Source organism: Microcaecilia unicolor, chromosome 7, assembly GCF_901765095.1.
Source record: "Microcaecilia unicolor chromosome 7, aMicUni1.1, whole genome shotgun sequence".
In the NCBI taxonomy this organism is placed as follows: domain Eukaryota; kingdom Metazoa; phylum Chordata; class Amphibia; order Gymnophiona; family Siphonopidae; genus Microcaecilia; species Microcaecilia unicolor.
Window position 1 is genome coordinate 198,571,321 of NC_044037.1, and position 23,182 is coordinate 198,594,502.

Genomic DNA, 23,182 nt, shown 5'->3' on the forward strand with positions numbered 1-23,182 from the left:
CCAGCTTCTTTTCGCCGAATACAAACGTAAATTCTAAAATATGCCTCATACAAAGCGCAAAGCGACGATTCGGGGGGTTCCCCTACCTACCGAGACGTCCACTCCGGCGAAACGAGGCTTAGAACACTTCTTCCCCGCAATTTCTCGCACAAGCGGGTTGGATTCCTTAGCGTGTGATCCCGGTGAAGCGGTTTCCACGCTGGAAGTTGAAACATCTTTTTCTCCTCCGCCGAGCTCTAAGATCCCTCCCAACCCAGCAACTGCAGCGAGTCGGGCGGGGTTTCCAGTGGAACCCGGAAGGGGTGAATCTGCTGAGCCCCGTAGGGAACCTGAATTTGCAGCGATAACATCAGTTGCGGATGAAACGGAGGTGAATCTGGGTAAGATCTGGCTGAAATTGCTTGAAATGGAGAAAACCTTATGGCAGTCATCTGAAGAGGTAAAAACTTTGAACTTGAACATGCAGGAAGTAAAGAGCTCTATTGCTATGGTTAAACAAGATGTTTCTTTGGAATTAGAGGCCTTGCAGAGAGAGACTAAACAAACAAATGAATTTAAGGTGGCTGTAATAAAAGAAAACTCAGAAATAAGAAGGAAAATTGAACAAATGGAAAATTTTAATAGGAGATTGAACCTTCGGGTGCTTAATTTTCCCAGACTATTAGGAGTTTCTCCACAGGACATGTTTACCAGATTTTTGAAAGAAAATCTTAATTTCCTCAAGAAGTTATTCCCCCACTGAACAAAATTTATTATATTCCTACTACTATGAAAAAAACAGAGGGAGAAAAATCCATTGATTTGCAAAATGTTACAGCCATATTGGAACAATCACTTGAAGATGTATCAGAAAGGGGGACGCTGATAGTTTCTTTTGTTTTCCAACAAGACTTGAATTCAATAATGAGACTTTATTTTAGATCAGCTAACCATATGTTTGGGGGCCAAAAAATTTGGCTATACCCTGATGTGACCAAGACTACTCAAGAAAAGAGGAAAAAGTTTCTTTCTATGAGGTCTAAAATTTTGGATTTAGGAGGTTTTTTCCTTCTTGCATATCCGTGTAAATGTGTCATAAGGTTAAATCAGATAAAATATGTTTACTATACACCGGATCAGCTTAAGACCTTCCTAGAAGCTAGACAACATTAGAGACATAAACATGAGAAAACGACGCCATAGTTTCTTTATCATTGTTTGCATTAATAATCTTCACTTAATTCCTACCCCCCTTCGTTCTCCTTAATAATTGAGGTCTAATGAAGCCAATGTTTAAATTATGTTATGAAAAGATAATTCTTCTGTAATAACTTTATTGTTATGCCTGGCTGTATTTTACTTGAACAGTTTGTCTGTATTAAGTTTATAAAACTAATAAAAATTATAAATGATAAAAAAAAAGATAAACGTTGCATAAATAAATGGTCACTGTCATGTTTCAAAGGTGAATTAAGAATAAAACAGAACAGGGTTTATTCCAAATAATAAAGGGCTCCTTTTACAAAGCAGCGCTACCGATTAGCCTGCGCTGACTGCGAAAAAGCCTATGAGAATTGAATGGGCTTCTTCACATTGAGCACACACTAATCAGTAGCGCTGCTTTTTGAAAGGAGCCCAAAATCATAACCAGGCAACAAAAATCCATACATAAATGAGCACCTCAAAATTTTAAAAAATCCATATATCAAAAGGTGATACTTAAAAAAAAAAAAAAAAAAAAAAAAAGACCCCCCCCCCCCCCATACATAAGAAATAGTACATAAAAACAGGGTTGCATATAAATAGAACAAGATTGGTGCACAGTCTGTTCATTATTTAAAAGAACCTTCTCTGACCTTTTCGAAGGAACAGTCTTGTGGCCAGTATCTTCCTTTCAGCTCAGTCAGTCCATTTCCTTACCAGTGTTTCTTAAGGACGGTTTGGATTCTTCGCTGTATCTCTTGGATGTCGGTTAGGCTCTTCCTTGTTGTTTGAAGTAGCTGAATTTTGAAAGTCCAGTAGACTTGGTGTTTGGGAGTCACAGAGGTGAAGAGGCTTTAAAGCAATGCTTGCTTCTTGGATTAAGGAGACAGTGGCGTCCACATAGTTGCTCAGTGGCAAGCAGGGGCCGAATGTGTTGAAAGCTCGTTTCACTAGGGTTTAGTCAGTGTCTTTGGGCTGAGCAGTCATTGAGTCCTGTTCAGGACATTTGCAGAGCAGCCACCTGGTTGTTGCGCCATTTGTTTGTGACACATTACAAAGTGGATGACCAGGCTTGGCAGAAGGACAGTTTTGGAGTAACAGTATTGGCATGGGGATTGTTTGTTTCCTGCCTTCAGTGAGTACTGCTTTGGCACTTCCTACTCATGCGGGGGAATGGTCTGGAGCAGACGATAAGGAAGGAGAATTTAGGTCTTACCTGGTAATTTTCTTTCCTTAAGTCTCTCCAAGACCATTCCCGATCCTGCCCATATTTCTGTGTTCTGTAGATCTTGAACTGGACCGGGAACATTGGCTTGGGCCTGAACTCTGAAAGGATCTTTCTCTCATGAATCTCTCTCATGAATATTCATTGTGGATATCCTAAAAACCTGACTGACTGGGGAGCACCCAGGACAGGTTTGAGAACCAGTGCTCTATATTCTATATTTGTAGCTGTACTCCTGAGGCAGCCCAGTAGTGGGCGAAACTTGGACCACATTGGGTATTTTTATTTTTATTAATAAAGAATTCTTGAACTGCATTTTTGAGATCTGCTCTAAGTTGATTTTCCTTCATGCTATCAGGCAGTTAGGAATATTAGTTACTTTACTTCTTGTATTCCGCATCTACCCATAGAGTTCAGTGCGGATTACAACAAGAAGCAGGCAGGCCCTTTGAGTTAACCATTCAGTTAATTCGTGTTAATATAAAGAAAATTAACATTAAATTAATTTTTCTTAATTGTGTAGAAAGGGAATTCCATAACAAAGGGGCCAGATAATAAGGTAGCAGAGTAAATGATCTTATTTACTAGGACTGGGATAGTGAAGTAGTTAGCTGTCTTGAAGGCCCCTGCCTTTATTGGCCATTTGAACCCAACCAAGCAAATATTCCAGAGTTACTACTACTAATTTCTATAGCGCTACTAGACGTGCTCAGTGCTGTACACTTGAATATGAAGAGACAGTCCCTGCTCGAAAGAGCTTACAATCTAATCAGAACAGGCAGACAAAGGAATTACTAAGGTGGGAATGATAAAACAGACATGGGTACTATACAAGCAAATAGGGGTTAGGAGTTAAAAGCAGCATCAAACAGGTGGGCTTTTAGCTTCAATTTGAAGACAGCCAGAGATGGAGTTTGACGTAATACTGGCTCAGGAAGTCTATTCCAGACATATGGTGCAGCAAGATAAAAGAAAGAGTCTGGAGTTGGCAGTGGAGGAGAAGGGTACAGGTAAGAGAAATATTTACCCAATGAACGGAGGTCCTGGGGAGGAGTGTAGGGAGAGGTAAGAGTGGAGAGGTACTGAGGAGCTGCAGAGTGATTGCACTTGTAAGTCAGAGGAGTTTGAACTGTATGCAGAAACGGATATGGAACCAATGAAGTGACTTGAGGAGAGGGCTAATATGAGCATAGCGACATTGAACTATTGTGCAGTCCTTAATTTGAATTGAAGCCTCCACTAGTAAAAAGTGGAGGTCCTGCAACAGAGGAGAAACACTGTTGTATTTATGAGCAGAAAAAATTAAGCGCATAGTCCTATTTTAGGTAATCTGAATCTTCCTCAGAAGTCCTTTTTGATAGCCTGCATAAATGGTGTTACTATATGTTCTCTTCAAAAGTCAAGTGTGAACTGCTTAACTTCAACACATTATCATTCCACATATGTCATGAAACACCTAGCCACCTGCCTGGGGTTACCCTTTGGACACTTATCCCCAGCTCTACACTAGCACCCTCCTCCCACCAACTGGGTCACAAACCGCCTCTGGGTGAGTTTCCCGGGGCCACACTCTCAATGGTCTCACAGTTCCCAGAAAGCATTCACAGACCCAACACACAGACCACCAGGCTTCTTTATCAGTCCAGACAGGTAGAACGAACAAACAATTGTGTTTATTCTCACACTGGAACAATGAACAAAAAAATGTGCAAATAGCAAACAGTAACAAGTAACTGAAAAATGGATCAATTAGAAAACTAACTAAACATCTATATACTGTCTAAACAATGTCTGAGAAGATCAGGACATATAATTCACCAAGCTCAGCAAAGAGATCTATCTCTCTTTCCTCCCAGCTAAGACTGAAGCAACAGTCAGCAACAGTCAGCAACAACTGCTGAGTAATTTCAAACTCCAGGCCAATCGGAGCCCAGAAGTCAAGTTTCAAATAAAAACTGGTTACATCACTACAGACACTATTATCTGTGTACCAAATAAAGAAAGAAGAGTTGGTTCTCTGTAAAAGCTTTAAGCATAAACATGCACCATCTGCTGGCCAAATGGGAGAAATACACTTCAATGCGTGGATGAGACTATGGTGCAGGGAGGAGGGTTTTAGATTTGTTAGGAACTGGGCAACATTCTGGGGAAGGGGGTGCCTATTCCGAAAGGATGGGCTCCACCTTAACCAGGGTGGGACCAGGCTGCTGGCATCGGCATTTAAAAAGGAGATAGAGCAGCTTTTAAATTAGAAAAGGGGGAAGTCTGACAGTCGATCAAAAGCGCATGATTCGGGATAAGGTATCTTTCAAAGATACCACCAAAACAGGGAAGATATGGTATTCTGATAGGTTGCAAAAGAGACTAGTAGATCAGGTGTCCTTAAATAAAAATCAGACAAAAGATTGCAAATTAATACTGTCAAGTACTAAGCATCATGGAAATAGGAACAACAAACATACTTTGAAATGTCTATATGCGAATGCCAGGAGCCTAAGAAATAAGATGGGAGAGTTAGAATATATTGCACTAAATGAAAAATTAGATATAATAGGCATTTCTGAGACCTGGTGGAAGGAGGATAACCAGTGGGACACTGTCATACCGGGGTACAAATTGTATCGTAGTGATAGGGTGGATCGAATTGGTGGAGGGGGTAGCATTGTATATTAAGGAGAGCCTTGAATCAAATAGATTGAACATTGCAGGAAACAAAACACTTCTTGGAATCAATGTGGATTGAAATTCCGTGTGTAAAGGGGAAAAGGATAGTGATAGGAGTGTAGTACCGTCCGCCGAACAGACGGATGCAGAAATGTTAACGGAAATTAGGGACGCAAACAAACTGGGCAACACAATAATTGGTGATTTCAATTATCCCGATATTGACTGGGTAAATGTAACATCGGGGCACGCTAGGGAGGTAAAATGCCTTGATGAAATCAAGGACAGCTTTATGTACCAGCTGTTCTCCGAGGACAAGCAGGCTGCTTGTTCTCACGACTGGGTGACGTCCGCGGCAGCCCCCACCAACCGGAAGAAGCTTCGCGGGCGGTCCGCACGCAGGGTACGCCCACCGCGCATGCGCGGCCGTCTTCCCGCCCGTACGTGACCGTTCCCGCCAGTCTTTTCTTTTCCGCGCCTGGAGAGAGTCGTGTTCTCCGCTCTCTCTTAGCCCCGGAAAACCGTCGCGTGTTCGCGAACCTGGTACAGGAGCAGACGACAGAAGGAAAAATTCTAGACCTAGTCCTTAGTGGAGCGCATGATCTGGTGCGGGAGGTAATGGTGCTGGGGCCGCTTGATAACAGTGATCATAATATGATAGGACTAGTGGAACTATGCCCGTTTCTTCAACAATGAAATGGGCCCTAGGAAGGCTGTCATGTAAGCTTTTTTTTTTTCTTTTTCTCACCTGCCCTCCCTTCCTTGTCCAGTGATTCTCCTCTTCCCTGCCCTCCCGTCCGTGACCCACGATTCTCTCCTCTACTGTCCTCCCATCCCATCCATGTCCATCAATTCTCCTCTCTTCTTCCCCCTCCCTCCTCCTTGATGTCCCGCGATTCTCTCCTCCCCTCGATTTGTACCTGAACGTTCTCTGGTTGGCTGTCGATCGGGAAGCTGAGGGCAGGACCATCCGAGAGCTGCCTGGCAATTCTCCGCGATTCTTTCCTCCTGACATCATCTCGCCTCCTGTGTTCCCTTCCCCCTCATTGTTCCGCCCTCTGATGTCGTCATGTTTTGATGTGAGGGCGGGGCAATGAGTGGGAATGGATATTACGAACCCAGGCATCCAGATGTAGAATGTTGGAGGTGCAAATTATTATATAGGATTTGATATTAGTTTTAAAGTAAGTGTATATAGGAAATCAAATATGTTAGTGTTTAACTTTAAAAAAGGAGACTATGATAAAATGAGAAGAACGGTGAAAAAAAACTTAGGAGCAGCTGCGAGGGTAAAAAATTTATATCAGGCGTGGATGATGTTCAAAAACACCATCCTGGAAGCCCAGGCCAAATATATTCCGCGTATTAAAAAAGGAGGACGGAAGACCAAATGACAGCCGGCGTGGTTAAAAAGTTAGGTGAAGGAAGCTATTAGAGCTAAAATGGAAGAAGGAACCGACTGAAAATAATAAGAAACAGCATAAGGAATGTCAAGTCAAATGCAAAGCGCTGATAAGGAAGGCTAAGAGGGACTTCGAAAAAAAGATTGTGTTGGAGGCAAAAACACATAGTCAAAATTTTTTTAGGTATATTAAAAGCAGGAAGCCGGCAAAAGAATCGGTTGCACCGCTAGATGACCGGGAGTAAAAGGGGTGATCAGTGTTTTCTTGCTACCCCTTTGTATACCTCCGGACAGCCCATTCCCATGGGGATGAAGTGTGGGTCTCAGAGGACCGCACTTTGACACGGAGGTGGAGAGAGGGAGCCAGGACCTCGGCTGTCTGAGTTTTAGTGTCTATGTGTATTTTGGGCCACATACTTTCCTACGTGATGTGTAAGAACATTACAGGAAACAGATAATTTAAGAAATTGAGGCACAGACTAGAAAAGGTAGTGATAGTCTTTATTCTCAATAATTGGAACTTCAAGCTGGTACATACATCAGTCAGATTCTCGGTTCAACCGACCGTAGCTCTGTCCTCTGGGTAGCGTTGGGGAAAACTCCAAATTCTACCCAGATTTGCAATTCTTATATAGTCTTTTCTGTCCATTCAGTTCAATGGAGAGACACTTTTTTTTTCATCTGTGAATCATACTTAACCGCAGGTCAGGTGCCCACCTTCTCCCTCCTTCCCCCGCCTTTATAATATTTCTTAATAACGGCCATTTCCTGACTTGTAAACATCTTTCCTAATATAGAGAGAACAGCATTCAGATCTTGTGATCCTGGATGCCATCTTTTCAAAGACAGACTCCATTTTCTGAACCAAACTTCTTACAATTGTTGCCATCAATTCCTTCATCTTGGCTCTTACACTGTATTTGAATATCACACAAAATTTTAATAAGGCTCATCAAGTGGTCCTGCTTTCGCAGGCGCTCAGCTACAAAGGCCATCATCAGATTTTCAGGCCTTTCAGCAGTTCAAGCTATATAAATCGGCCCACCACTATTCCAGTGGGCGGGTCTCAAGCTGGGACACATATTAACATCAGGAAAGACAAAGCCGTAGCGGAGAGATTAAATGAATTCTTTGCTTCGGTCTTCACCGAGGAAGATTTGGGTAGGATACCGATGCCGGAAATGGAGTTGGAGAAACTTAATGAATTCTCTGTAAACCTGGAGGATGTAGTGGGGCAGTTCTACAAACTGAAGAGTAGCAAACCTGGACCGGATGGTATTCATCCTAGAGTACTGATAGAACTGAAAAGTGAGCTTGCGGAGCTATTGTTAGAAATATGTAATTTATCCTTACAATTGAGTGTGGTACCGGAAAATTGGAGGGTGGCCAGTGTAACGCCGATTTTTAAAAAAGGTTCCAGAGGAGATCCGGGAAATTGTAGACCGGCGATTCTGATGTCGGTGCCGGGCAAAATGGTAGAGACTATTATTAAGAAGAAAATTACAGAGCATATTCAAAAGCATGGATTAATGAGACAGTCAACATGGATTTAGTGAAGGGAAATCTTGCCTCACCAATCTACTACATTTCTTTGAAGGGGTGAACAAACATGTGGATAAAGGTGAGCCAGTTGATATTGTGTATCTGGATTTTCAGAAGGCGTTTGACAAAGTACCTCAAGAAAGACTCCAGAGAAAATTGAAGAGTCATGGGTGGGAGGTAGTGTTCTATTGTGGATTAAAAACTGGTTAAATGATAGAAAACAGAGTAGGGTTAAATGGTCAGTATTCTCAATGGAGAAGGGTAGTAGTTAGTGGGGTTCCCCAGGGGTCTGTGTTAGGACCGCTGCTTTTTAACATATAAATGACCTAGAGATGGGAGTAACTAGTGAGGTAATTAAATTTGCTGATGACACAAACCTGCTTATAATCGAAAGAGAAAAACGCCTATATTGCGACCCAAATCGGAAGATGGGCGTCTTTCTCCCGTGGGCACCCAAATCGGTATAATTGAAAGCCGATTTTGGGCGTTTCCAACTGCAATCCGTCGTGGAAACGGGTAAAGTTGATGGGGGGGGGTGTCGGAGGCGTGGTGAAGGCGGAACTGGGGCGTGGTTATCGGCCGAGGAGAGATGGGCGTCTTTAGCTATTAATCGAAAAAAAAAAAAAAAAAGGCGTTTTTACCACGATTTTGGGTCACTTTTGTTGGACCCTTTTTTTCACGAACAAGTCCCAAAAAAGTGCCCCAACTGCCCAGATGACCCCTGGAGGGAATCGGGGATGACCTCCCCGGACTCACCCAGTGGTCACTAACCCTCTCCCACTAAAAACCCCCCCACTTTAAATACTTTTTTTCCAGCCTCTATGCCAGCCTCAAAGGCCGTACCCACCTCTATGACAGCAGAATGTGTTCTATCCTGTGACAGCCTTTCCCTGGTTCTGATGTGGCTCTCGGGTGAGTGTGACACCTTTTCTGTTATGTGGGTGTAGGGTATTGGGCTCCATGATTCCACTAGTTAAATGCTCACGATGTTGGTAGGCTCTACTGCCATGGTGCTTTTCCCCTTGCTTACTGGGTCAGAGTGTGCCCTGTTTTGTTTCCGGTAGTCCATGAGGTAGTGGCCATTTTTGTAAGCCAGTTTTAGATCCCTTTCACGCGTTAGCCACGTTACAGAACTTAGATCTTACCTTGAATGTGGCTGAAAGAGGGCATTGTACAGCATTCTGCCAGCTCTGACCTACTGTTAATCTCAGTACCAGCGAGACTCGTTGACAGTGGGGCACAACCTCTGATCTGCAGTTAACTGTGAGTAAGCGTGCTTATTCCAATAAAGGACGTTTTTCGGAGAGATTAGTCTTCAGGTGTCAACTGGTGTGCCAATGTTATATAGCAGCAACAAGTCCTAGAGGCCTGCATGTATGGAGGTCCCTGGAGCACTTTTAGTGGGTACCGCAGTGCACTTCAGCCAGGTGGACCCAGGCCCATCCCCCCCTAACTGTAACACTTGTGCTGGTAAATGGGAGCCCTCCAAAACCCACTGTACCCACATGTAGGTGCCCCCTTCACCCCTTAGAGCTATGGTAGTGTTGTACATTTGTGGGTAGTGGGTTTTGGGGGAGGGGGGTTGGGTGCTCAGTACCCGTGGTAAGGGAGCTATGCATGTGGGAGCTGTTTCTGAAGTCCACCGCACTGATCTCTAGGGTGCCCAGTTGGTGTCCTGGCATATCAGGGGGGCCAGTGTACTATGAATCCTGGCCCCTCCCATGACCAAATGGCTTGGATTAGGACGTTTTTGAGCTGGGCGTTTTAAGTTTCCATTATCGCTGAAAAACGTCCATTTTTTTGAAAATATGGTCTGTCCCGCCTCTTCACGTTTTTTTGGACATAGACGCCCATGGAGATAGACGTTCGCGTTCGATTATGCCCCTCCACGTTATTCAAAGTCGTTAAATTGCAGGAGGATTGTGAAAAATTACAAGCGTATCTTACAAGACTGGGAGACTGGGCATCTAAATAGCAGATGACGTTTAATGTGTGCAAGTGCAAAGTGATGCATGTGGGAAAGAGGATCCTGAATTATAGCTACGTCATGCAAGGTTCCACATTAGGAGTCACAGACCAAGAAAAAGATCTCGGTGTCGTTGTTGATGATACATTGAAACCTTCTGCTCAGTGTGCTGCTGTGGCTAAGAAAGCAAATAGAATGTTAGGTATTATTAGGAAAGGAATGGAAAACAAAAATGAGGAGTGGCCTAGTGGTTAGGGTGGTGGACTTTGGTCCTGAGGAACTGAGTTCGATTCCTGGCACAGGCAGCTCCTTGTGACTCTGGGCAAGTCACTTAACCCTCCATTGCCTGCCGCATTGAGCCCGCCATGAGTGGGAAAGCGCGGGGTACAAATGTAACAAAAAAAAAAAAAACAAAAAAAAAAATAATGCCTTTGTATCGCTCCATGGTGCGACCGCACCTCGAATATTGTTTTCAATTCTGGTCACCGCATCTCAAAAAAGATATAGTGGAATTAGAAAAGGTACAGAGAAGGGCGACGAAAATGATAAAGGGGATGGGACGACTTCCCTAGGAGGAAAGGCTTAAGCGGCTAGGGCTCTTCAGCTTGGAGAAAAGGCAGCTGAGGGGGAGATATGATAGAGGTCTATAAAATAATGAGTGGAGTTGAATGGGTAGATGTGAAGCGTCTGTTTAAGCTTTCCAAAAATACTACTACTACTACTTAATATTTCTAGAGCACTACACTATGACTGGGGGGCATGCGATGAAGCTACAATGTAGTAAATTTAAAATGAATCAGAGAAAAGTTTTCATCACTCAACGTGTAATTAAACTCTGGAATTCATTGCCAGAGAATGTGTTTAAGGCGGTTAACTTAGCAGAGTTTAAAAAAGGTTTAGACAGCTTCCTGAAGGAAAAGTCCTTAGACCATTATTAAATGGACTTGGGGGAGGTCACGTGACGCTATGCACAGGAGCGGACGTTAGGTACTTCGCTCCTGCCAACTCCTCGAGCACCCTGCGGATAAACAGCGGAAAATCGTGAAACCTCTGACCCATTCCACCAGTATACCCTGGAGGGAAGTTTTAAGACCATCCAGACCCGGCGGCGAGACTCAATGGCGGCGAAATCACTTAGAAAAGACAAAGAGAAAAACCGCCCGACAGACGACAAGATGGCGGCCCCGGCTAGTCCATCTTCCTCCCAGGTCAGCTCGATGTGGACAGCAGAAATCGTTGGGGAGGTTACTATTGCGCTGGAAACAATATTAGAGAACAAGCTGGGTTCGCTGGAGTCGAAGTTGGAATCGCTAAATAATAATGTCACGCAAATTAAAGAAGACATGGCGTCCTACCAACAGCGGACAAGCGATATAGAAGATCGTGTCGCTAACATTGAAACTAGTCATAGCGAAATGGAAAAACAACTAACCCAATACGCTGACAAAATCGAAGATCTCGAGAATAGGTCGAGACGCAACAATCTTCGTTTGGTGGGAGTAGCAGAGGATTGTGGAGACCGGGATTTGAGGAGTTATCTGGAAAGTTGGCTCACCAGGGAATTGGACCTCCCGCAGGAGCTAGGCCCTTTAAGAATTGAGAGGGCGCATCGGCTGGGACCAAAGCAAACTAATGCAACAAGGCCCAGGATAATTATTTGTCGTGTTCTCAACTTTGCACATAAAACGGCTATTCTGCAGGCGTTGAGAAGCGGGAGAGAGCTGCGCGTTGGAAACCAGAAAATACTTTGTTTTCAAGATTACTCCGCCGGAGTCGCGGCCAGGAGGAAGCAGTTCTCACCTGTGTGCACTGAACTGGTGCAGCGTAAAATTCCGTTTGCTCTATTATATCCAGCGAAACTGCGTATAGTGCACAAGTCGGAGACAAGGTTTTATACTACAGCAGATGAAGCCCGTGCCTTTATAAAAGATTTGGAATCGCCTAGAGCAAGCTGAAAAGAGATTTCATGATTAATTGGAGGCGAATCTTTTGGCGAAGTGGCAGCGAAACAATGCAGATTTGTATAGGTTACAACTTAGTGGATTGGTAAATTCAGCTACAGCAACAGTGCGAGAGGATTTGCTGCTGCAGACAAAGATCAGTGATTGGGGAAACAACCAGAGCTCTAGGAAAGAGAGAGCCTTTTTTCCTGCAGCTTTATGGCCCTCAGGTGAAGCGGCTCGCCGAACTAGGGCCATTTGCTATCGGGTGACTGGTTGCTTACAAGCTCTAATGCAGCAACAAGTGAATTCAAGTTCGTTTGAAATAAGATGGGTTACTGTTTGTTAATCTTACTGTTTAGAATGAATAAGGTTGTTCACAATGTTTTTGGTTCACAGAATGGGGTGAAATGGGAAATAAGGGAGTGAAATTAGAGGTTGGTAGAGGCAACCTCGGTTTTCTGGGTAAGAATGGCAGGGAGGTCAGTAACTGATGAGCGGTTGATGGGAGGTGGTTGCACGGGAGAGACAATAATTGATTAGTGGATTATCAGGTTGTAGAGGAGGGGCGTTTGAAGTGGCCTGTATCCCATAGGGATCGGAGGGGGAAAAGGGGAGATTCGGGGGGGGGGATCTGGGTGGGGGGAGGGGGATGGGAGGGTGGGAGTGTACAAGCAAGTATAAAAAGGAAGTTAATTTCGAGGCAAGAATGGAAAGAAGTAGGAGTAGTCTGGGGTTTCGACTGTAAAGATGAGGTATGGACAATTTTGGTCTATCACTGGAAGCTAAGGAGTGACAAGAGACATGAGGGACATACTAATGGGATGTGGAAGGGGGGCCAGAGGCTGGGCTGGCTCCTCATGTTAGATAAAAGATTCATTTGGCAAGGAACTTTTGAATACTGTGAGAGGGATGCTTAAGATTGTTACCTGGAATGTGGGGGGTATCCACTCCCCAATAAAAAGGTCAAAAATCCTACAGTACTTACAACGGATTAGAGCGGACATAGTATTCCTTCAAGAAACACACCTGTCTGGTCAAGAACATGCTAAGCTTGCGAGGTGGTGGGTGGGAGAATGTGTGGCTTCAGCAGCCAAGGGTCGAAAAGGTGGTGTGGCAATACTTATTCGAAAAGGGGTGGCTACACATCTTGATAACATAGTACAGGACCCCGAGGGACGCTTTGTCTTTGGAACAGCTACAGTGGCAAGGCAACAAGTGAGGCTGGGTAGCATTTATGCCCCAAATCAGCTTGATCTTCAATTTTATAAGAAATTGAGGATGATTCTACTGAATGTGGCACCCATCCCCTTGGTGTTAGGGGGGGATTTTAACACGGCTTGGGATCCCTCAGTAGATAAATCTAATCCTCTGATTGGGCCAGGGTCTAGAAAACATGCGAAGGGATTGCCTGATTTTTGTTCACTGTTAGACCTTATTGATGTATGGAGGACTTTGCATCCTCTTGATAGGGAATATACACATCAGTCCAGAGCACATAATACCTTTTCTAGGATTGATTATCTGTTGACCTCTAGAGAGGCCCTTTCAGATATAGGAGAAGTTGAGATTGGTCCCTGTGTAATCTCTGATCATGCCGCAGTTTGGATGACATGGAAGGTGGGGGGCCAGGGGGAAGCAAAAGGGGGGTGGTCTTTCCCTAGCTACCTTTATAAAGATGTGCATTTTCGGGAATATATGTTAACTAAATGGGGTGAGTACTCACAATTTAATGCAACACCAAATGTTGATGCCACACTTTTCTGGGAAGCGGCAAAGGCCGTTCTAAGGGGGGACATAATAAACTATGTTAGCCACTACAAGAGAGCTAGAGATAGGGAAATTCTTCGTTTGGAAAAACAATTGCTGGGTTTGAAGAAACAATTTAGTGTGCACCCGATATCAAGGGTCCGACAAGAAATAATGGTGGCCCAATGCGCTTTGAACTCATTAATACATGAACGCGCAGTCAAATCCCAAACGTATTATAAATTTCACCTTTATAAATTTGGTAGCAAGGGAGGCAAGATGTTGGCTCGTTTAATTGCTCCTAGACACACTTCTAAACAAATTTTAACTATTAGAAACGATAAGGGGCAACTGCTTCACACTGATAGAGAGATACGTGATGTTTTCCAAAAATTTTTCAAACAACTCTACAAGTTAGAGGGGAGCTATACTTAGACAACATCGACCTTCCTGGCATTACGCAAGCAGATTGTAAAATGCTAAATGCCCCTATAACTGATGATGAGGTGAGCTGGGCAATTGGACATAGTAAGTTGGGTAAAGCCCCAGGCCCAGATGGTCTCAAATTAGAATTCTATAAGATGCTGGGGGAATCGATAGCTCCGTCAATAGCGAAAGCATTTAATAGGTGGGTGGAAGTGGGCCGGCTACCAGAACATCTCAATTTAGCTCAGATTATAGTGCTACCTAAACAACAGAGAGACCCAACTTTGGTGACTTCATATAGGCCGATCTCTCTTCTAAATCAAGAGGTAAAACTATTTGCCAAAATTTTAGCTAACAGGCTGAGTAGACTGTTACCGAGAATCATTCAAGAAGCACAGGTAGGGTTTGTTCAGGGGCGCTCGGTGGCGCGCAATCTGAGACGCATATTGGCTTCACTGGAGAGATTGGAAACCACTCAGGAGCCGGCAATCATGATTAGTTTCGATGCCGAAAAGGCATTTGATCGTGTAGAGTGGCCTTACTTATTTGCAACTTTAGCCAAATATGGGTTTCAGGGCTGGTTCCAGAGGGCGATCTCAGCACTGTACATGTCGCCCCGAGCTAGGATGTGGGTGAATGGGCTGTACTCAGAGGAGTTTGAGATTTTTCGAGGGACCCGACAGGGATGCCCACTGTCACCTTTACTTTATGCTCTATACTTGGATCCCCTGATCCGAGATATATGCACATGCCCGGCAATTAAAGGAGTTAAATTTGAGCACCAGGAATTTAAAGTGGCGGCGTTTGCCGACGACCTGTTAATCATACTCACGAAGCCATGGGAGACGCTAACATATCTTTTAGAGATATTTAAAGAATTCGGGTCCTATTCTGGTCTTAGATTAAATTATGACAAATCTGAAGCACTGGCTCTTACAGCTGAAACTCGTAGTGCATGGCCGGGTCATTTCCAACTCAGATGGGTAGAAGAATCATTCCGTTATTTAGGTATCCTTCTACCAGCCCGGACAAGGGGGATTTATAGTATAAATATTAAGCGACTGTTGGATAAGACCAAACAGCAATTGGAGGCCTGGAGAACTCTGACATTATCATTATCTGGGCGACTGTGCTTAATTCGCATGGTTATTTTGCCAAGGTGGCTATATGTGATGCAAACGCTGCCACTGCAATTATTGAAGAAAGATATTAGAGTGTTCTATAGCATGGTAACGAAGTTTTGTTGGGCATATAAAAAGCAAAGATTCGCCAGCAGTTGCTAATGGGAGGGTGGAGCCAAGGGGGATTGGGCCTACCTAATATTAAATATTATAATCTCGCTTGTCTGTCGCGACATGTGAGGGACTGGGTATTCACATCCAATTATCATACGCCTATAGAGTTGGAGAAATCACTCTTTAGTCCTTACCAATTGATTTCCTTGCTGCAGGGAGATAGATCATCATTGTCACAAAAAATGAGAAGTTCGATACTTTTGGGCCCTTTACAGGGAGCCTGGAGATTTATGGGGAAACTATTAGGTGGAGACCCGCATACGACAGAACTGCTAACTATACAGGGGAATCCGCAATTTACGCCTGGCAATGAGAATTCAGTATTCCAACACTGGGAGAGTCGGGGTCTTTATAACTTGGGGGCCGTGGTAGATCAGACTGGAGTGATTAAACCACTGGAGCAATTGATCCTTAATGAGTCATTAAGCTGGGGAGACACTTTTGCCTATTGTCAGTTGAAGCACTATGTACAATCTCTAGACAAGGTGTCCCTGAATTACAAATTGGGGGAGAAGATTCAGACACTGTTTGAGGAGGCTGCGGAGGAAGCTCCCTCAATCTCGGGCCTCCAGAAGAAAATATGGTCCTTGGCACCAACCAGGGATTTAACACAGCTTAGACGAAGATGGGAATTAGATGTGGGATGTGACCTCGCCTCCTGGGATATTATAGCACACCTAAAAGGTATTCCGCAGATAATCAGTGGGGCGGGATACAGAGAATGTGCATATCGAATCATCCACAGGGCATATTTCTCACAAGTACAATTATTTAGAGCGGGAGGAATTAGCTCGCCAACCTGTATGAAATGTAATCTAACTGATAATACACTATACCATGGTTTATGGGAATGCGAGATTGTAAAATGTTTTTGGAAACGGGTGGTGGCCTTTCTTACCTTGATGTTGTTGAGAAGGGTGCAGGGCACGCCTCAACAGTTGTTGCTGGATTGTCCTGGCTCATTTGGAGGGCTAAGGGCGGAGGAAGTCCTGCTATGTAGAAAGCTTTGTTTACTAGCACGTAAATGTATCTTGCAAAACTGGACTGTTTCGGATAGACCTGAATTTTGGCACTGGCGCAATCAGATACACCAACTGATGACTTGGGAGGCGCAAGAGGCCAGGGGTTCATTTAAGCGAAAATCACGTTTTTTAAAGACGTGGAGTCCTTTTATAGATGAACTCACACAAAGCGGACGAAGCCTCATCCTTAACAAATTATGAGATTCCATTGTTGCCACTAGACAGATAATAGGGAGGGTTACCGGGAGGGAGGATGAGGGGTTCGGGGGGTGGGGGGGTAGGGGAGGGATGGAAAGCTAAGTAAACTTTGATGTTACTTTAACAAGGAAGTGCTAATGGCTTTAGAGTTCACATTTTGGGGATTTTAATTGATGCTTAAATGATGAGGGTGGGACATCAATAAAAGAAGGTAAATCATAAGGGGGGGATTGGGAGAAGGGGAGAAAATGATGTAAAAATGGATGATGCACTTAAGCTGTATATAAATGCATATGTTGTGTCATTATGATTACAGACTGTTTGTCTTTCACAAAGCTGTTACAAATGTTTGATCATCAATAAAAACCGTTTAAATATAAATGGACTTGGGGAAAATTCACTATGTCTGGGATAAGCAGTATAAAATGTTTTGTACTTTTTTTGGGATCTTGCCAGGTATTTGTAACCTGGATTACTGACGTCACGTAGTTCCGGGTACGACAGCAGCACAAGGCCCCACCGCTGCCGCAATGCCACGCCCCCCAGGTCGAACAACAGCAGCACGAGGCCCAGCAGCTGCCGCCCTCGCCGCAACACCACGCCCCCCTAGGTCGCCGCCCCCAGGTGTGCAGGCTCTGCCCTTGTCTCTGTTAGCTCTGGTCCCGCCCTCATTTCATGTTTCCGCAGTGAGGGCGGGACCACCCTCTCAAGACCAGCTCCGTAAGAGTTCATCTTAGTGCAGTTAGTGCTTTCCATTATCGTGTAGAGGGTAAGCCTATCTCTGGACAGCCTTTAGTTGTTTGCTTCATGAGAGGTTTGATTTTGTCAGAGCCCCCTGTCAAACCTCCACCAGTGTCATGCGATCTCAACGTCGTCCTCACCCAGCTGATGAAACCTCCTTTTGAGCCACTGGATTCTTGCCATCTGAAGTACTTGACCTGGAAGGTCATTTTCTTGGTGGTGATTACTTCAGCTCGTAGAGTCAGTGAGCTTCGAGCCTTGGTAGCCCATGTTCCTTATACTAAATTTCATCATAACAGAGTAGTCCTCCACACGGGCCCTAAGTTCTTGCCGAAGGTGGTGTCGGGAGTTCCATCTGAACCAGTCAATTGTCTTGCCAACATTTTCCCCCATCCTGATACCCGCCCTGCTTGAACGTCAGTTGCATACATTGGACTGCAAGAGAGCATTGGCCTTCTATGTGGAGCGGACAAGCCCCTTTAGACAGTCCGCCCAAATGTTTGTCTTTTTTGATTCCAACAGGAAGGGAGTCGCTGTTGGGAAACACACCATTTCAAATTGGCTAGCAGATTGCATATCCTTCACTTATGCCCAAGCTGGGCTGTCATGTCACGGCTCATAGTGTTAGAGCCTTGGCAGCATCAGTGGCTCACTTGGTCAGCCACTATTGAAGAGATTTGCAAGGCTGCGACGTGGTCATCAGTCCACACATTCACATCTCATTACTGCTTTCAGCAGGATACCCGACGCGACAGTCGGTTCGGGCAGTCGGTGCTGCAGAATCTGTTTGGGGTCTAGAATCCAACTCCACCCCCCCTAGGCCCATTTTTTGTTCTGTTCCAGGCTTCACTCTGTTAGTTGTTCTTTGTAGGTCAATCTGTGTTCTGTCCTCACCGTTGCAAGGCTCAGTTGACGTTTCTTTGTTGTTTTGAGTGAGCCTGGGGGCTAGGGATACCCCACATGTGAGAACAAGCAGCCTGCTTGTCCCCGGAGAAAGCGAAGATACTTACCTGTAGTAGGTATTCTCCGAGGACAAGCAGGCTGATTGTTCTCACCAACCTGCTCTTTTCCCCTTTGGAGTTGTTGTGTTCTGCTTTATTTGCTTTTCATTTAACTGAGGTGGGAACGGACGCGCGTGGGTCGGGATGATGGCCGCGGATGCGCGGTGTGTCCGTTCCGCGCTCTACTGGCTGTCGCAAAGGTTTTGGAAGATTTTGCTGGAAAATCTCTGTTCCTGGGGCCGCCGTGGATGCCGACCCGCATGTGAGAACAATCAGCCTGCTGTTCTCGGAGAATACCTGCTACAGGTAAGTATCTTCTCTTTTGCACCGCTTCCAGTCTTTTTACATCTTTAGCAAGATACGGCCTCCAAAACTGAATACAATACTCCAAGTGGGGCCTCACCAACGACTTGTAGAGGGGCATCAACACCTCCTTTCTTCTGCTGGTTATGCCCCTCTCTACGCAGCCTAGCATCCTTCTGGCCACAGCCGTCGCATTGTTTCTTCACCTTCAAATCCTCCGACACCAACACCCCAAGGTCTGAGTCGAGCTTACTAATCTCTCCCCTCCTATCCAAGTGCATCACTCTACACTTCTTGGCATTAAATTTTAATTAAACAATTACACCAGAGATTCACTGTTAAATAATTTTATGATTTTTATCATTTTTAACTTGCAGTGCTCAGTAATGCTGTAGTGCCTTTACCACCGTATGTTTATGGAACAGGTACTTAGTTGCCAAACATCACAACACTATCCCTTCCTCTCTTCCCTATCTTATCTTTCATATAGTACAAGCACTTGTTTTTCACTATCTTTGCTGAATTGATGTGCGGTTTGAGTCATTGTCCATATCACCCGTACTTAGTGCATCCTGATTAAAAACCAAAGTTCCTTCTTTATTCTTATTCTTTATTATTTTATGGGTATAAAGAAGGAACTTTGGTTTTTAATCAGGATGCACTAAGTACGGGTGATATGGACAATGACTCAAACCGCACATCAATTCAGCAAAGATAGTGAAAAACAAGTGCTTGTACTATATGAAAGATAAGATAGGGAAGAGAGGAAGGGATAGTGCTGTGATGTTTGGCAACTAAGTACCTGTTCCATAAACATACGGTGGTAAAGGCACTACAGCATTACTGAGCACTGCAAGTTAAAAATGATAAAAATCATAAAATTATTTAACAGTGAATCTCTGGTGTAATTAACATAATAACCAACACCAGGTTATTGATATTTGATCCCTAATTGATTGATTAAATTTTAACTGCCAGACCCTCGACCATTCTTCTAACGTTCAGAGATCCCTTCTCATCATTTCTACTCTCTCCAGGGTATCCACTCTTGGCTATTTTTGTGTCATCCGCAAAAAGGCACACCTTTCCCTCCAACCCTTCAGCAATGTCTCCCACAAATATATTAAACAGAATAGGCCCCAGCACCAACCCCTGAGGAACTCCACTGCTCACCTTCCTTTCTTCTGAGCAGATTCCATTTACCACCACCCTCTGCCACCTGTCGGTCAACCAGTTTCTTACCTAGTTCACTACTTTCGGTCCTATTCACGAGTCTTCTGTGGGGGACCGCATCAAAGGCTTTGCTGAAGTCCAAGTTGATTAAATGTAGCGCACGTCCCTCATTCAGTTTTTTGGTCACCCAGTCAAAAAAGTCAATAAGATTCGTTTGGCAAAATTTTCATTTGGTAAAGCCATGTTGCCTCAGGTCCTGTAACCCGTCGGTTTCTAGAAAGTTGACTATCCTTTCTTTCAGCAGTGACTCCATTATTTTTCCTACCACTGATGTGAGACTTACCGGTCTGTAGTTTCCCACTTCTTCCCTGTCTCCACTTTTGTGAAGAGGGACCACATCCACTCATTTCCAATCTTGCGGAACCTCTCCCATCTCTAAAGATCTATTAAATAAATCTTTAAGAGGTTCCGCCAGGACCTGTCTGAGCTCCTTCAGTATCCTGGGATGTATCCCATCTGGCCCCCATAGCTTTGTTCACCTTCAGATTCTCCAGCAGTTTCTAAAGTCTTTATCTTCATCACTCTCCACATAGCCATTCTCATTATCTTTCAGTCTCGCAATTCCATTCCTATCTCTTCTCCTTTCTCCATTATATCTGAAAAAAGTCTTGTCACCTCTCTTTACATCTTTTGCCATAACCAAGATTCCTCCTTTTGGGGAGGGGTAAAGGGATATTGTTGCACATTGCTTTGTTAGAAATACTAGTGAGTTTGGGCTGCATGGGTGCCCTTTTTATGGTAGAACTTGCAAGTTATCAGTCTCTGACTCCGTCAGCTGGGTGACGGGCTCTGCCTATCTGTTCTTGATTGATGTGGTTGGACTCGAGGAAAGAAAAATCGAGAATCAGATTATCAATGGTTAAGAATGCAGCAGAGAAAAAGTATTCCTAGAATAAAAAAAAAATGTAATTGCTTTTGCTTACCTCTCTGTAGGTTAGCAGTATGTCTTAGTGTTGATCGTTTACAAATTTTTTTCTTCTGTCTTAATCTCACATGTCTCTTGTTAATCTCCTTTTAGGTTCTCCCCCCTCCAGCTGGTTATGTCCCCATTCGTACTCCAGCTCGTAAGCTGACAGCAACTCCAACACCATTGGGCGGTTTGACTGGATTCCATATGCAAACTGAGGATAGGACAATGAAGAGTATGAATGACCAGCCCTCAGGAAATCTGCCTTTCCTCAAACCAGATGATATTCAGTACTTTGATAAACTACTGGTATGTGGAATTACAGCCTTATGAAACTCTGTACAGTTTAACATAAGGTATGGTGGGTAAAACATGACATTATATAAATTGAATTGTTTTAAACTTTTTAAAAATAGGTTGATGTTGACGAATCAACACTTAGCCCTGAAGAGCAGAAAGAGAGAAAAATCATGAAATTACTCTTGAAAATAAAGAACGGGACCCCTCCAATGAGAAAGGTAGGATAATATAACGTGATTTCTTCTTGAATAATAAATTATCTCATGATTTTTTTGACCCCTTTTTCTTATACTTGATTTCTTATATAGGCTGCTCTTCGTCAGATAACTGATAAAGCACGTGAGTTTGGAGCTGGCCCGCTATTCAATCAAATTTTGCCTCTTCTGATGTCACCAACCCTTGAAGATCAGGAGCGACATTTGCTTGTCAAAGTCATTGACAGAATCTTGTACAAATTGGATGACTTGGTCCGACCATATGTGCATAAGGTACTTTGCAAAAGCATTTAAATGAAATGCTTTTATGATTTATAAGGTGGAATCAGTTGTGTTGTACAATATTTACTTGGTGGACTCGTTTTAGTAGTAATGCACAGTAATTTAAAAAGGGTTGGGGCTTATGTATCAGTTTTCATTGTTGTATATTGAGTTTCTTTTTAACTGTATGAAACCTTCTCTTCAAAAAAAAAAATAAATAAAACTAAACGTTACTCATATTGTGTACAAAACCAAGACCCTTTTTTCAAAGTTGCTTTTGTGGTAGATCTAGAATTGGGCTTCAGTTCAACAATGTGGAAGTTTATATTCAGCTTCAACAGAAAGGGAAATCCTTTGAAGAATGAAGGAGGGCTGTGTAAAACTAGCTTTTCTTTGGACACAATGTTTTGTAAGCTATGCTTGTATGTGGATTAATTAATATGTATGTTAATTTTTCTCTGCCAGATTCTTGTGGTTATTGAACCATTGCTTATTGATGAAGACTATTATGCCAGAGTGGAAGGCAGAGAAATTATTTCCAACTTGGCTAAAGTAAGTATCATTTTTTTCTTTTCCTTTGAATTAGAAAAGAGTAAGTTCTTCAGAGTGATGATTAATTTATTTTAAATTGAAAAAAAGCTTTCCATAGAGGCAAAAATATTGGTAAAAACTTTTTCAGGTACATTAGAAGCAGCAAGCCTGTGAGGGAGTCATTGTGACTGCTGGATCATCAAGTAGTAGAAGAGACAGGTCACAGCGGAGAGACTAAGGGGCCCTTTTACTAAAGGTTATTGTACGCTAATTCTGTTAGTGCATGCTAAATGCTGAGAAGCCTATTTTATACATTTGGGCTTCTTATCATTTAACATGCACTAAACTTTAGTAAAAATGTCTCTAAATTAACTATATCCTTCGGTTTTTACTATGCCAGAAATGGTATTTAAGAATGACAATGCAGAGGAATTGAAACTAATCTCGGTGAACCTGGAAGATGCAATAAGCTCAAATAGACAAGTTAAAGAGCAATAAATTACCTGGACCGTATAGTATGTGTATCCCAGAGTACTGAAAGAACCCAAAAGTGAAATTGCTTATCTGATGTTTTTCATTTCTGATCTGTCGTCATAATCATCTATGTTACCTGAAGATTGGAAGGTGGCCATGCAAAGCCAATTTTATAAAAAAATATATATATAGAAACAATTATTAATAAGGCTGCACATTGAAATTTTAAATCATGCAATTTTGATTCAAATTTTTAATTTCATGATCGCATAGATCAAATGTAACGAAGTGAAATAAATTTAGCATGTACACATAGCAGTCACCCTTTCTGTCAGTGTGTGTTGTGTGAGTGGTGATTGGCTCGCGCACTGACAGAAAGGGTGACATTTATAAAAAATTACCCCTTAGAGGAGTGGGGGTGCCCTAGATATTGGGGAATTTGTTTTATTAAGCTGGGGGGCAGGGGGATCTGGTTGTCAGGGTCGGGGTGGTGCTAGACACCAGGGAAAGGTTTTTTGTTTTTTTTTTTTTACTGAGGGAGAAGGAGGGAAGGGTACTTGTGTTAGGTTCTGTAGGGCAGGAGGAGGATGCCAGTTCAGAAAACT

General features: G+C 43.4%; 1 protein-coding gene across 3 annotated transcripts in view; it reads left to right on the top strand.

Annotated features, from left to right (window-relative positions):
* Window positions 1-23,182, top strand: part of SF3B1 (splicing factor 3b subunit 1) — a 189,707-nt gene that overhangs the window by 58,651 nt on the left and 107,874 nt on the right. For all 3 annotated transcript variants that reach the window (XM_030209807.1, XM_030209806.1, XM_030209808.1), the window contains 4 exons: window positions 20,908-21,105; window positions 21,213-21,314; window positions 21,405-21,584; window positions 22,038-22,124. In XM_030209807.1, coding sequence (XP_030065667.1) covers window positions 20,908-21,105; window positions 21,213-21,314; window positions 21,405-21,584; window positions 22,038-22,124 — 567 coding nt within the window. The remainder of the gene's footprint in view (window positions 1-20,907; window positions 21,106-21,212; window positions 21,315-21,404; window positions 21,585-22,037; window positions 22,125-23,182) is intronic.